This window comes from Puntigrus tetrazona, chromosome 4 (assembly GCF_018831695.1).
Source record: "Puntigrus tetrazona isolate hp1 chromosome 4, ASM1883169v1, whole genome shotgun sequence".
Classification (NCBI taxonomy): domain Eukaryota; kingdom Metazoa; phylum Chordata; class Actinopteri; order Cypriniformes; family Cyprinidae; genus Puntigrus; species Puntigrus tetrazona.
The window spans coordinates 22611395-22626994 of NC_056702.1; the positions used below are offsets into that span (position 1 = coordinate 22611395).

At 36.6% G+C, this 15600-nt stretch overlaps 1 protein-coding gene across 1 annotated transcript; it reads left to right on the forward strand.

The window, feature by feature from the left end:
• Nucleotides 1–1720: 1720 nt before the first annotated feature.
• On the forward strand, nucleotides 1721–10492 carry LOC122342965 (NACHT, LRR and PYD domains-containing protein 3-like). The gene is given in 12 exon segments (XM_043237204.1): nucleotides 1721–1859; nucleotides 1997–2038; nucleotides 2294–2561; nucleotides 2564–3994; nucleotides 3997–4066; nucleotides 4211–4384; nucleotides 6695–6868; nucleotides 6964–7137; nucleotides 7223–7396; nucleotides 8333–8506; nucleotides 9628–9674; nucleotides 9756–10492. Coding segments are annotated over 10 exon segments (3204 nt in total). The 5' UTR covers nucleotides 1721–1859; nucleotides 1997–2038; nucleotides 2294–2326; the 3' UTR covers nucleotides 10307–10492.
• Nucleotides 10493–15600: the final 5108 nt, after the last annotated feature.

Genomic DNA, 15600 nt, shown 5'->3' on the forward strand with positions numbered 1-15600 from the left:
TCCAAATGTTTGAGTGCACACTTGAAAACAAAGCCCATGGATTTTGATTGCGTCTCTCACATAGTCTGACAAAGGAGTATAATTTAAAAATTGCGCAGTCAACTGTTTGTGAAATGGAACTGATGCTTATGCTGATTTATCCTACCTCTCTCATTCAGCACAAATCCAAATATTTCATAATGTTTTCATATTTGCAATGCAACAATAAAACAGACTTGACTATTTGAATGCATTTTGTAAATTAAAGGTACTGTACTTCAGTCACGTTCCAGCAGTGACATAGAGGCTGGCTGGGGGACTATTTTATTTTGAAAAAGTAGCAACGCTGGAACTGAAGTAAGTGTGTGTGTGTGTGTGTGTGTGTGTGTGTTTGCAATCACTTCAGCTATATCTTTAACAGCAGAATCAACTTTAAACACTTTTTGCCTTAATAATAATGGACCACTCTATAACAGTGTGGAAAAAGATTGGGTGGTAATCAAACAATCATGAGTGCAAGGCTTTATGGGAGGGTTAACAGGGTTTCTAGCTCACACGTGCACCCAATGAAACAAACAAAAATAAAAGGCAATCATTTTTAGCAATCAATAAGGAGTAAACAAATTATTTAAAGCTGAATGAGCAGATATATTAAATCAATTCTTTTCTACAACGTTCTAAACGCGCTGAGACTTTTCGAATGTTACCAAACATGAAAGGGAGAAACAACAGATTCACATGACACATGGTAGTTCATGGAAGTGTTCTTTTTTGTTAATAAATCTGTCCATGGTATCATGGGCAGATTTAGGACGTTGTTGTCTGGTCCTGGACCTCTTAGCGGAATTCGATTCCTCAAGTTTTAGTAATTTGATCAAATCTTAAGTTGGCTGATTCTCGCTGATCCCCTACAAAATAATTTATAATATATTAAATAAATGTTAAGCATTTACTAATAATGATTATTTCACTATGTACAAAAACAGTTTTAGAACATTTAAAGCACATGGCAGCATACCATTTATCTATCTTATACAAATGTACATTAATGTTTAAATGATTAGTTTATTATTATCAAACACTTTTTGACTTCATTACTTCATTTTGACTTCCTTTTTGACTTCAATACCTCATCATTATTATAAAGTGTTACCAGAAACTTGACAAAAACAGTCTGTTATTTGAATGTAAACAAGGAAACTCTAACTGCATTTCCCTTTTGGCAAGACAGAAGTGAAAGCAGAAGTTGAGTTGTACATTCAGTGTTCACACTTGACCGTTTTATTTTTAAAAACTGATCTTTATTATTTGCTGATCTGGAAATTTACATGGACCTAATGAAGAAACCAAGGACATATTGAGAACTTGTCTAAAAACCGAACGTCTTGATCAAAGCAAATCTTGAGCTGTGGAGCGCAAAGTCACTTCCTTATTCAAGTAAGCATAAAATACTAACGTCATCATAAAATATTCAAAAACGTGATTAAATATGGACAAATATGGATTAATAAGTGTTATGTATTGTACAGATTTTAAACTTACAATATGAAAGGTGAGCACTGTGATGTGTTAAGAGTGGAAGTTCTTGTGTTTTTCTGTAGCTGTGAGTTGTTGAAGGAAGATGGCGTTTGTTAAAGAGCTGCTCGTGGATTCACTGAAGCAGCTGGTAGACGCTGAACTAAAGGAGTTTCACTGGCGCCTAATGAATGCACATAAGCATATATCCAAGTCTGAAATGGAGAAGGCAGATAGATTCGACACAGTAGATAAGATGGTGGTGTGTTTTGGAGCAGAAGAAGCTGTGGAGGTCATGGTAGACATCCTGAGAAAGATGAAACAAAATGATCTGGCTGAACGGTTGGTGAAAGAACACACGCAAGGTAACATTTACTTCACTGTGAATGTAACTTGTTTAAATATTTTAAAGTGAAACTTCTTTTCTCTTTCTCTTTGCTCTACTGATATGGTTCTGATAAATGTTTTCCAGTGAGAAATTTTCTTTTTCTCTCTCTTACAGCTAAGACTGAGGGCGACGTGAATATATCTGTTGCTACTGGAGGTAATTCACAACATACCTGGAGCAAATATTAATCATTGTCTATAATTAGAAACAAGAAAATATACCACAAGCAGCAATTACAGTACCTCATCATTTTATACAAATATAAAGAAGATTGTTTCTCTAGTGATATCCAATTCAAAGTGGTATGAAATGAATCTGTCTGCATCTGTTATTAATAATATTTATATAAAATATTTCTCAAAGTTTTTTTTTTTTTCCCCTCAGTCTTATTTATTTATTTTTTTATTACAGAGCTGAAAAGCTTTTTGAAACTCACAAAAAAACATGAAGAAGAAAGCAGAATGTATTTTTGAGGGCAAAAAAGAAAATGAAGCACAACTCAAGGCTGTTTACACAGAACTGTTCATCACAGAGGGAGATATGGAAGATGTCAATCACGAACATGAGATTCAACAGATCGATGGTGCTTTAAAGCGTAGAAAAACACAGGAAAAACCAATTAAATGCAATGATATATTCACTGAACTTAGGAAAAATAACAAGAAGAAGATTGTGCTGACCAAGGAGTCGCTGGGATTGGAAAAACAGTCTCTGTGCAAAAATTTATCCTGGACTGGGCAGAAGGAACAACCAATCCGGATATACACTGTGTTTTCCTGCTTCCATTCAGAGAGATCAACATTATTAAAGACCGAGAGGTCAATCTACATGAGTTTCTGCTGAAATTTTATCCTGAATTGAAGAACCTAGAGAAATCAAAGCTATATGAGGAATATAAGCTTGTATTTGTATTTGATGGACTTGATGAGAGTCAACTGCCATTGAACTTTAAAAGTGAAACATTGAACACGTTTGAGGAACGAGCATCTGTAAATGTGGTCTTTACAAGTCTGGTCAAAGGTAAACTGCTTCCATCAGCTCTTGTCTGGGTGACATCACGACCATCAGCAGCCAATCAGATCCCTCCTCAGTATGTAGGTTTGTTCACAGAGGTGCGAGGATTCACTGACCAACAGAAGGAGGAGTACTTCAGAAAGAGAATCAAAGATGAGAGTCTGTCCTCCAGAATCATTTCACACATTAAGACATCTCGTAGTCTCTACATCATGTGCCACATTCCTGTGTTCTGCTGGATCACAGCCACAGTACTTCAGGATATTCTCTCTGAGAACAATGAAGAGAACATCAACACAACACTGACTGAAATGTACATTCACTTTCTGCTGATACAGATGGACATGAAGAACCAGAAATATGATGAACAAGATGAAAGAGAACGTACAGAGCACTTACAATTAAATAGAGAGATGATTGTGAAGTTAGCCAAGCTAGCATTTGAACAGCTGAAGAAGGAACAGATTGTGTTCTATAAGGACGATCTGAAAGCATGTGGTATTGATGCGAGCAAAGAAACTGAGTTCACAGGAATGATCGCTGAGATCTTCAAAAGGGAAAACAGACTTCATGGAGCAAAGATCTTCTGCTTTGTGCATCTGAGTGTTCAAGAGTTTCTTGCTGCAGTGCATGTGTTCCTCTGTTACCTGAACAAGAACATACGAGAGCTTCAGTTTTTCTTTGATAATCCAGACAAAAATCTCACATTAGAGAAGTTACTGCAGAAAGCCATTGAAAAAGCCATGGAGAGTCATAGAGGACATCTGGATCTGTTCCTGCGATTTCTGTTGGGCATTTCACTGAAATCCAGTCAAATCCTGCTCAAAGGCCTGATCACACACACTGAAGACACTACAGAGAGCATCACAAGAATAAGTGAATACATTAAACAAAAACAAAATGAGTACAATATCTCAGATGAAGCTTTAGTCAACCTGTTCTACTGCTTACTTGAGCTCAAAGATCATTCATTATACGAGGAAATCCAGAGGTACCTCAGTTCAAATGAACATCCAGGAAGAAAACTCTCATCTTCAATGTGCACAGTCTTGACTTATGTATTGCTGATATCAGAGAAGGTGCTGGATGAGTTCAACCCAAGAGATACACATCAAAACGAGCGGATATCAAGAGACTCATTCCAGCTGTGAGATGCTGCAGAAAAGCTCTGTGAGTATTTCACTAACTGCTCTTCAATCAAACATTTTGTTTTACATCACTAAAGAATTATCCAAAAATATGTAAAATAATTGATCATTTCTGGCTATGCAAAGTACAATATTAAAAAAAGGACTAAAACAGTCTGTTTGGCAGATTTGACGGCTGTGGTTTTGATGACAAATGCTGTGAAATTATGTCTTCGGCTCTTCAATCATCAAACTCTTATGTGAGGAATCTGGACCTGAGTAACAATGACCTGCAGGATTCAGGAGTGAAGCTGCTTTCTGATGGACTGAAGAGTCCACACTGTCAACTGAACATACTGAGGTTTGACATTCACTGGATCGCTATGTTCAAAGCAGGCAATGCCTACTAAAATAATCTGATGAGAAAACCATCATAGAACACCTGGAATTTTGTAATGCAGTTTTCCAATGGTGATTTTATAAGCATATTTGAAAAACAGCATTATAAATTTACAGGTAGTAAATACCTAAAGAACCTTAATGACTTCTTCAGTTCCTGAGGGCACTTTCCAGGAATGTTTGTTAGTGTGTTCTGGACTGCGTCTCCCACAAACCCTTGCACTTATGATTGTTTGATTACCACCGAATGTTTGTCATTGCCTCATTCTCTCTGCCCCACGTGGCGACGATCTCCTGACCGGTTTCTCATTGATACACGCATTTGGCTCCGCGCTGCAGTCTTTACGAGTGTTTCTGTTAATATAGAGCCTTGACGCACCTGTTCTGTGTCAGCTATTTTGAAAACAAACGTACATTCAGTCTAAATGCTTGCTAATTTTACTTAGACCATTATTATCTTGGAATGAAAGGTTGTAATGGGAATTGCATTGGTTTCAATGTAAACTATAATGGTATCTGATGGACTCTATTGGTGGGATGGCAACCAATAGAACAAAAGTAATTTCTAATGGAATAATACCCAAAAGAAAATTTCTGTGATGTTTTTTTTTTTTCAGCTGTGTAATGATACTCATACTGTGCTGCACATTATTGATCACAATATTGAGCTGAAGCTTGACTTTGCAAATTTAAAATTGCAAATCAAATCGCAGTATCTATCAAAAAATTGCATTGCACGAAGACGTCACCCCAAATACCCACAACCCACATCCTTCCACTCACCGTTGTGATTTTAATCTGCCTCCTCCAGCGTAGAACCGTACATCTGTCACATTTCAATGACGAAAAAAAAATGCATTAAATTAGTCATGGTTGTTTATTAACCCTCAACGATGAACTTTCTAGCTATACATCTATCATCACACCTGGTTTATTGATATTTTACACAAAATCCACATTTATACACTTGTAAACTGCACACTTTGTAAATAGCATATCTAGAGCTGCAACAGCTAATCGTTAAAATCGATTAATTATTGATAAAGGAAATAATGGACAATAATTCTCATTATCGATTAGACTGGTTTGGCCACAGTGCACATCCAACTTCAGCCGGTAACGCTGAATTACAGCACTAAATAACACATTTCTATGAACAAAATGCATCTAAAAATAGTGGAGGAAAGGGAATGAAATGCTGCAGGCGAAGTATGTGATTCAAACTGCTTAAAACTTGAGAATTAGCATTAGCATAATGGCTTAGAAATGTGTTGAATTAAAAAAAAAGGCCAGACAAACCAGTTTAAGAAAACTGGGAACCAGGGAACCTGTACCCAACTATTATCAAATGATTTTTCTAAATAAATACAACAAAACATTTTCTTACGACCCTACATGCAGTATTACGACAAAATGCATCTGCATTAGAGCTAACATTAGCATCATGCTACATAAAACAATTTATGAGATTAATAGTCCACTTTTACTCAAAACTTACTTTATTCCACCATTGAGTGTTTGTAATAACTTTTATTTTTGCGATCACATGTGGAATTTAATTGTTGACTGTTGTTAAAATATTCATAGCCTTTTGCATCGCTGTACAAATGAGCATTTCATATGTACACATTGTTCTGAAAATATCCAAATCTTAAGAAAATCGCATAGAAATCATATCCTTACAGAATCGTCTAGTTGTACGCCGTGTCTCCAGCGTTCCTGCGATGCAACACAACCATGACAAACACAGTAGCAAATTTAGATTTTCAAATCTTAAATATTAATTTACTTAAGATTCATTCTTGTTTAGAAGAATGTTTTATTGGCAGTTAATGTTAAATAATGAAATGACTAATGTTACCATTTTCAGCCTTGTCCTTGTCCTTCTTTTTATATTCTGTTTTTGTATTTACATTTATTATATAATAAAAAAGTTTCTAAATATACTACATTAAACTAACATAGTGTTTACGTATTGTTGCTTTTGTTAATTTTGATTGCTTCTATTGTATATACTAAAGTGATTGTTTTGAACAAGTATTACATTTAAAAAGCATTATTTTAGCTGAAGACTTTTTATCAAAACTGAAAAAATGCACCGAACCGAGACTTTCATACTGTGAAAGTTCAGTACGAATACAAGTGCCAGGCCTAATATATAACTTCTGCAGGACTTTAAGGAGTTTTAAGGAGTTTTAAATATTTATTTGTTTAAAATAATCACACTGTTAAGATTAATTCTCTATGCAACTAATTTGTTCTTCTTTTTTAGACTTCCCATCTGTAATCTCACTGCACAGTCTTGTGGGAGTTTATCTTCAGTTTTACAATCCTCAAACTCTGTTCTGAGAGAGCTGGACTTGAGTAACAATGACCTGCAGGATTCAGGAGTGAAGCTTCTTTCTGATGGACTGAAGAGTCCAAACTCAAAGCTGGAGATTTTAAGGTTTGAGTTCCAAATATTGATTTAATAAAAAATAAAAAAAACGCACACTGTTAAAATGAATTCTATATGTAATTAATTTGTTTTTTTAAATTCAGATTTTCCACATGTAATCTCACTGCACAGTCTTGTGGGAGTTTGTCTTCAGTTTTACAATCCTCAAACACTGTCCTGAGAGAGCTGGACCTGAGTAACAATGATCTGCAGGATTCAGGAGTGAAGCTGCTCTCTGAAGGACTGAAGAGTCCAAACTCAAAGCTGGAGATTTTAAGGTTTGAGTTCAAAATATGTCTTTATTGAAAAAACCACACTGTTAAGATTAATTCTATATGTAATTACTGTATATTTCTTGTTTAGATTTTCCATATGTAATCTCACTACACAGTCTTGTGAGAGTTTGTCTTCAGTTTTACAATCCTCAAACTCTGTCCTGAGAGAACTGGACCTGAGTAGCAATGACCTGCAGGATTCAGGAGTGAAGCTGCTTTCTGAAGGACTGAAGAGTTTAAACTCCAAGCTGGAGACAATGAGGTAAATGGTTTTCCATAAAGTACAATAATTTACTAAATGCTACCACATTAAATGACTATTAAATTTAAAGAAGTTTAAATAAGATGTTGCCATTGGACCAATGTTTGCTAGGATGTCATTAAAGGGCTTATCCAAGCCCTCTTTTATCTATTTTACTTATTTTTACCCATTGCATCTCGCACATATGTGTGTTTTAGCAAGGTGGCCTGTGTTGTAAGCTGGTAAATAAAGATACTTACATACTGCCAGTTCCAAAGAAAAACTGTAATAGTCTGTCACAATTCCAGTTTCCACATCTCTGCTTCTGCTGTTGCCATGAGGAGTTTGGGTAGTTCCAGTTTTCAAGTGACAGTAGCATACTAATAATGATACTAATAAATGTAAAGGAATCTTTATTATTGCATGAAATACACTAATTCTTAGAAAAACATAAGAAAAGTGAGAAATTAAAATAATCTGGACTTCAACTTCAAGTTCTCCTGTTTCTAATGATATATAGCACTTGATTTTGACTGCTAGAATAGGTGTGAAAAACAAAAGGTGTGTCATGCGCCTCAAAAATGCTCTAGGTCTTAAAGGTTTAATCATTGCTGAAGAATTGCTGAAAAAGTATATACTTGTGTCATTTTGGTGCAAACCTCTCATGTGGGTGGGGGTAGCACCAGGTTAGATTAGAATATTAGAAGTTTTGTTTTTAAATGTTAGCTTTATATTCTATATTTATATTCTTTTACTACTTTGTTGATTTCAGAAGCATTACCATTATTGTTTGTGTGAGAGATCGATCGCAGGATATATATAATGTCTAAAGATTAGGGGATGTTTTCTTGGTAATGCTAAATGAGAATAGAATTACTATTTTTATTAACCAATCAGTTCAATATAAAAAGCAACAACAAACTAATGTCATGTGGTTTATTGTATGTTTTTTTGTAGGTTGTCTGGCTGCATGGTGACAGAGGAAGGCTGTAATTATTTGTCTTCAGCTCTGACTTCAAACCCCTCACACCTGAGAGAGCTGGATCTGAGCTACAATCATCCTGGAGATTCAGGAGTGAAGCTGCTCTCTGAAAAACTGGAGGATCCAAACTGCTCACTGAATAAACTCAAGTATGTCAAGCAGGAGGTTTTGGCTTCAGTGCTTCTCTACAGCCTAGGAGTTTCTGAGGATGTAACAATATAAACGATTAAAAGGAACACACCACTAAAAATAAGTTCATTTTACGGTTTAGCGTCAGAGTTTTTACCATTTTCTAATAAATTCAGCAGAACCCTGGTCTGGAGGTAGCACTTTTAGAGGTGTCTTAGAATAGATCATTTAATCTGATTTCCATCAGACTATTTTCATCACACTCATGAACAATTGACCACAGAGATTCATTAATTTTCCTATTTAAAACTTGACTCTTCTATAGTTATATTGTGTACTAAGGCCGACGTAAAATAAAAAGTTGCTGATCTGGCTAGGAGCTACACTCTCATTCTGACATAAAAATCATGGTACAGCAAGTTAATTGATTATTATGCCAGAATGAGAGTATAGTTCCTAACTATATCAGCCTATAATATCACAAGTTTATATTTTCTGTGAATCTTAGTACACAATGTTTATAAAACAGTTTTAAATTGGAAAAATATTGAAACTCTTTGGTAATTTTTGAGCTTGGTGTTAATGTTCTGATCAAATTCAATGAGCTATGCTAAGCTACAGCTAAACGTGCTACACTGCTCACTTAAAAAACTATAAAAGCCTTGTTCTTGATTTATAAGCATATCTACATTATAAGCATACAATGGAGAGATTTAAAGGCTGAGTTACCTTCCTAAAACAACACAGAGGGTTTTCGATTTTTTTTCATGAAATTGCAGAGGTTTATTTTTTTTTAAATCAAGTGTACAGTTGTACAGTTTTATCTTGACATTCTGTCTCTCTCTGTGCTGCATTTAACTTTTTAGTTTGGAAGGTAAATGAGCCTTTAAATCCCTTGTAAATGTTTTACAAGCTATAAGTAGTAGAGTTGCACGTTTTAGACCAAAAAGAAACATTTTAGACCAAAACCGCTTTGTAAAATTCTGGATATGGAGTGGATGGATATACGAGCAGAAGCACATTTGTTGAGCATAATACTTTTTAGATATTTTGGCTGGAAACAAGACAATAATTAAAAATTATTAAAAAAATTTTTTGCAGTGTTGACAACTGTATAACCTTTTATTGATGTGTTTTCTAGCGTTGATCATGGAGGAGAATCCAGGATTACAACAGGACTGAAGAAATGTACGTCTACATACACACACACACACTGTAGTGATTGTTGTTGTGTTATTAACGTCTCTGTTCTTGTGTTCATGTGTTCAGATGAGTGTTTTCTCACACTGGATCCAAACACAGCACACACTAAACTCAGACTGTCTGAGGACAACAGAAGAGTAACATTTGTGTTTGAGTCTCAGCCATATCCTGATCATCCAGACAGATTTAAAATGTCTCAGGTGTTGTGTGGAGAGAGTGTGTGTGGACGCTGTTACTGGGAGACTGAGTGGAGTGGGTTTGTGGATATATCGGTGTCATATAAGAACATCAGCAGAAGGAGAGGTGATGAGTGTGTGTTTGGACGTAATGATCAGTCCTGGAGTTTGATCTGCTCTCGCTACAGTTACTCATTCATACACAATAACAGAGAGACTAATTTCTCTGTGAAGCCCATCATCATCAGCAGAAGACCAGAAGTGTATGGTAATGATAATATCTATAGAACAGGAGTGTATTTGGATGAGAGCGCAGGGATTCTGTCGTTCTACAGCGTCTCTGACACAATGAGACTCATCCACACAGTCCAGACCACATTCACTCAGACACTCTGTCCTGGGTTTTATCTTTTTTTTGGATCATCAGTGAAACTATGTTGATGAATCAGAAGAGACTGAGCAGAGATTCTACCCATAATGCTTTGAGCATGATTGATGAAGAACATGTAATCAATTTCTGTTATTTTTGTATAGAAATAAAAATACTAAAAAAAATAAAGATAAATCGACTTGATATCAGATTTTAATCAATGTTTGTATCATGAATATAACTGATTTTTGACAAGATTGAAATGAGCTTCTGGCTTAATAAAATATTAAATTAGAAATTAACCTATTATTTATTGAACTGTTGTATAAAAGCAATTTCACTAAGTTAGTCAAACCAGACTTCATCACATGGCTGTCACAATAGATTCAGAGCATTCAAGTGCGGTTAAACAGAGTGTATTGACAAAGAATAATTTAACAAATCCAGGAAGAAATACGATTCTGAGGAAATCGCAAAGCGCAAAGAGAATCCACAAGAGTCCAGAATACGGCGTCCACGCAGCGAGAAGGCAGCCACAATTCCCGGAATGGGAAGTCTCAGTTGTTGGATCTGTGAAGAGAGCTTGGATATCTGTGTCACCAGATCCTGAACCGCCTGTCCAGTGGCCAGAATCTGTCTGTCCTAGCGATCCATCTGACCTGTGCCATTTATCAGGAAGTTTAGTAAGTCGCAGCTGATCTCAATCAGCTCGCTCACGCTCTGACACACCCTCTAATGAGACTGAAAACACACAAGGAATGAGAAAATGAACCTATGAAACATGACAGTGGCGTATGTGCTTTATCTTTTTCTTATGTGTTTTATTAATCAGTTTTCATCCAGAGGTCCCACTGCTGCCATCAACCCATTTCCACATCTCTTTCAGTCAGACTAATCCAGACTTTAACATCACCAGATATGTTCTTCACAAAATCCTGAGAAATAAAACAACAGTAAAACCATTTCAGCACAAGTAAACACCACTGTGCACACACACTGACTTGTTCCTCTCCATTGTTTATGATGATGAAATCTATTCCTCTGTCTATACAGTATCTTCTGCTCTCAGTCCAGTTCTTTTTCTCAGAGGAAAGGAAGTAAAGACTGGATTGGTGGTATTTCCATCCATCTATAAACACAGATGAGCCATCCCTTGTGAAAAATAAGTATACTAACATTTATTTCATGCTAAGTATTTACATATTTATGAACTTACAGTTGTACGTTTAGTATCAGGATGTTTGACCCTTCAATGACAATGTGTTATAAGGCCATTCAACAATTCAGTGATTACACTGACCACACAAAGACCTGCTTGACTGGTTTACTAAGTCTCCCATAACTCTCCTGTTCACTGCCAGAAATGTGATTCTGTGAGATTGTTACATTTTGTTAATTTAAAGTAACACAAGATCATGAACATGCTCAAGTTTTTATTAGTGATCTTCAGTGTGTAACAATGACACAGAAGACTGAGTAGAATCCATTTGCAAAAGTTTATTAACAGCGAAGACATCAACGATAATGGGAAAGCAGGGTCAACAGTCTAAACATCAAACAGGTTCAAGGGTAGTTCAAAGTACAGGGTCAGTAGGCAGGCAGTGAGTCAGTAACAGGTTATCAATCCAAACAGGCAAACAATACAGGCAAGTAAAATCCAAGAGACGTGAATCAGGCAAACAGGCAATGATCATACACATGAGAACAAACAAGGCAATCAGGATAAGCTCGGTAAGGCAGTCAAACTGGCAATACTTTGCATCAATCATGTGGAGAGTTTCTGTTTAATTAGCCCTCTAACAGGAAGTAGGTGGAGAAGAACCAGAGGAGCCTGAACCCCACTAGTATTCAGGTGAGGGCTTTCTCTGCTGGTTAGGCGTTACATAGTGTTACTTACCAAGCTGATCTGGATTCTTTAACTACAGGTAACAGATACTGAAGAACTTCATCTCCTGTATGTTGTTCTCCAATAAACTATTTTAGATCAAAAACATCTTCTGCTCTGATGTCAGCAACACATAAACCAGAGATGTCCAAAGTAAAGAGTATAGTATGGTTCCTCTTATTTGTCTAGATTTCAGATAACTCTGGATCTCCTGCATCAGTGAATAATCAACCAGTTCATTCAGACAGTGAAGGTGTCCATTCTTACTCTATAGAGCCTCATTCACAGCTCTAGAAAATGAACTCATCCTGTTAAAACATTTCTCTTCTTGTTTGTAAAAGAGAGATGCACATATAGAGCTGTTCGGAGGCGTTGTGGCGAGGTTGTCTTCATCGGAGAAGACAGCCATCTTATTAGTCTGCTCTTCAGCGAAAATCTTTCTAAGATGTCCTCTTCTCTGCGTCAGGAACTCAGCACTCAATGGTAACATTCCTATTCATTCTACGTTCTTACTAATACATATTTTATCTCTGGCTATACTAAACTAAATGCTACATATGTCATAATTAATGTCTTTTCTCAATAAACTACTTTTAAATATGATGCTTTGGTGGTCTTTCTTTCTACTATTCAATAAAGTGAATACAATACCATGTGTACTGTGTATCTTATAAATACTTATGACATAAAAGAATACGATATTCTGTGTGGTCTCTTCTTCCTGATAAATCAGTATCAAACACAACACAATGTGTTCATAATACAAGGTATCACTCAAATAAACAAGGCAAACTTACAAAATCAGGAAAACTTCCTGTTTCCCTCAACAGTGCACAGTCCTGAGTAAACTGATTCTTCTGTCACATCAATGCCACACTCTCTCAGGTCTTCATCATAGAAGATCAGGTTTTCTTTCACAAGCCACTGAAAAACCAGTTTCCCAAGTTTGAGAATCATGTCTTCATCTGTCAGGTTCTTCTCATAATCTTTCTCATGTTTGATGTTGGTCTGCAGGATCAGGAAGTGTGTGTACATTTGAGTGAGAGTCTTGGGAATCTCTCCAGTCTCTGCTCTACTCAAGATCTTCTCAAGAACAGCGGCTGAGATCCAGCAGAAGACTGGGATGTGACAGTACAGTGCAGTTCCATCCCAGTAAAAGTGTTATTAAAATACAATTGTATCATGCCTGAAATGAGTTTAAATTCTAGAATCCAGTTTATTACAAGTATAGTATAAATGTATGTCCAACACTCCTAAAGTATAATTTAAGTTGCAATGGTAATGTTTTCAAAATACACATTGGATGATCTCTTCTCTATATTGCAAACTGTAGTGTAGATACTTAAGTTGTACTTAAGTATGCTTGGAATCATTCCACTTATTAATTGGAACCCAGCACGACTTTAAGACCACTAAAGTGCATTATGTACAAAATTACTTGTTCCAATTTAACAGATTTTAGGCAATTTACTTATACTACAGTACATAGGAGTAAAATGAACTAAACAAACTATTTTTGACTAGGGAAATGTCAGGAAGAGATTATAACATCTATAGTCATCATGCAGCTCAAAACATTATGGGTAGAATCTGTTACATCCTGCGGACGTATTTGGGTAATATGCGATCTTGAGAGGGTGAAGTCACCTATTGGGCATGTCTGGAGTTGCATGTCTTTCTTTCTCTCTCCCTCTTTCTCTCTTTGTTGCAGATTGTTAATTGGGGCCCAGCTGATGCTTATTGTTGATCAGCGCTCGGCATAAGATCTCAGAGGAACCATGAGGGAGGCTGACAGCTACGTGTTCACTCTTTTCCCTGATCCAGAAAGTGTTGTTACTTAGGGTGGCCGATTATGGTCTTTATCTCCTAGTATTGTGAGTGAATTGTTCTCTCTACAAACTATGGGAGAGCATGTGGATGCTCTGGTGTTTGATTTGTTTTCTGTTTTCTTTTAAACTTTGTTTGTCTTTAGGAAGCGGTAGGGAGAGGGTGCCATTTACTTTGAAATGGAGATTTTGCCTATGTTTATATTAGTTAGGAGTAAGGTAAGACTCTGTTATTTATTTATTTTCTTTTGAGTAGGTTATTTATAATTTTCAACGTAGTTAGAGTTTTGTTTATTATGTTGGCCTCACCCTCTCCTGAAGATTTGCTTCCTCTGTTACTCTTCTGTTCTTAAATAAATGAAAGATTTATTCAAGACTGCGTTGTGTTTTTTTCTGGATCAGGGATTGATGTGACCGTCAGACGTTTTTTTTTTTTTTTTTGACTTTATTTGTTACAGCCTCGCGTGCCCCCTAGACAAACGGGGAGACTCGTAACAAATCTCTGTTCGGTCTTTTCTGATTCATCAACACAGTTTCACTGATGATCCATGAGTAAGAAACCTAAACCCAGGACAGAGTGTTTGAGTGAATGTGGTCTGGACTGTTTGGATGAGTCTCATTGTGTCAGAGATGCTGAAGAAGGACAGAGTTCCTGCGCTCTCATCCACATACACTCCTACTCTAGAGATATTATCATCAGACATTCCTGTTCTCTTTCTCCTTCTTCTTCTGATGACGATGGGCTTCACAGAGAGATCAGTCTCTATGTTATTGTGTCTGAATGAGTAACTGTGAGGAGAGCAGCACAAACTCCAGGACTGATTATTAGCTCCAAACACACACTCTTTACTCTCTTTCTTCCTGCTGATGTTCTTATATGTCACTGATATTAACACATATCCACTCCACTCAGTCTCCCAGTAACAGCGTCCACACACACTCTCTCTACACAACACCTGATACCAATGATAAAATCTGTCTGGATGATTAGGATATGACTGAGACTGAGACACACACATCACCTCTCTGTTCTCCTCAGACAGACTGAGTTGAGTGTGTGCTGTGTTTGGATCCAGTGTGAGAAAACACAACCCTGAACACAAGAACAGAGACATTAATAACACAACAATCACTACAGTGTGTGTGTGTGTGTGTGTGTGTGTGAGTGCACATGTACAGCTATCTTTGTAAGGGCTGTTTTGATCATCGGAGTGAGGACAATCCTGTAAAGTAAGGACATTTTAGCTGGTCCTGACTAAAAGCCTGTTTGAGGGTCATAACATTCAGGGATCAGGTTGTAATCAGGTAAAAGGTAGGTTTAGGGTAAGGGGTTTGGGAAAGACACTTAGTTCTGATTGGTAGGTTTAAGGTAAGGAGCTAGAGATTGCATTGTATCAATGTATGTCTTCACAAGGATACCTATACAGAATTGTGTGTGTGTGTGTGTGTGTGTGTGTGTGTGTGTGTGTGTGTGTGTAGACATACATTTCTTTGGTCCTTCTGTAATCCTGGAATCTTCTCCATGATCCACACTACAAAACACACACAGAATAGTAAATAAAAAATGTTGCTATGCAGTTGCCAAGGTACTAGGGTGTTACTAAGTTAGTGGCTTGAATGTTCTAGGTGGTATCTAAGGTGTTGCTGTGCAGTT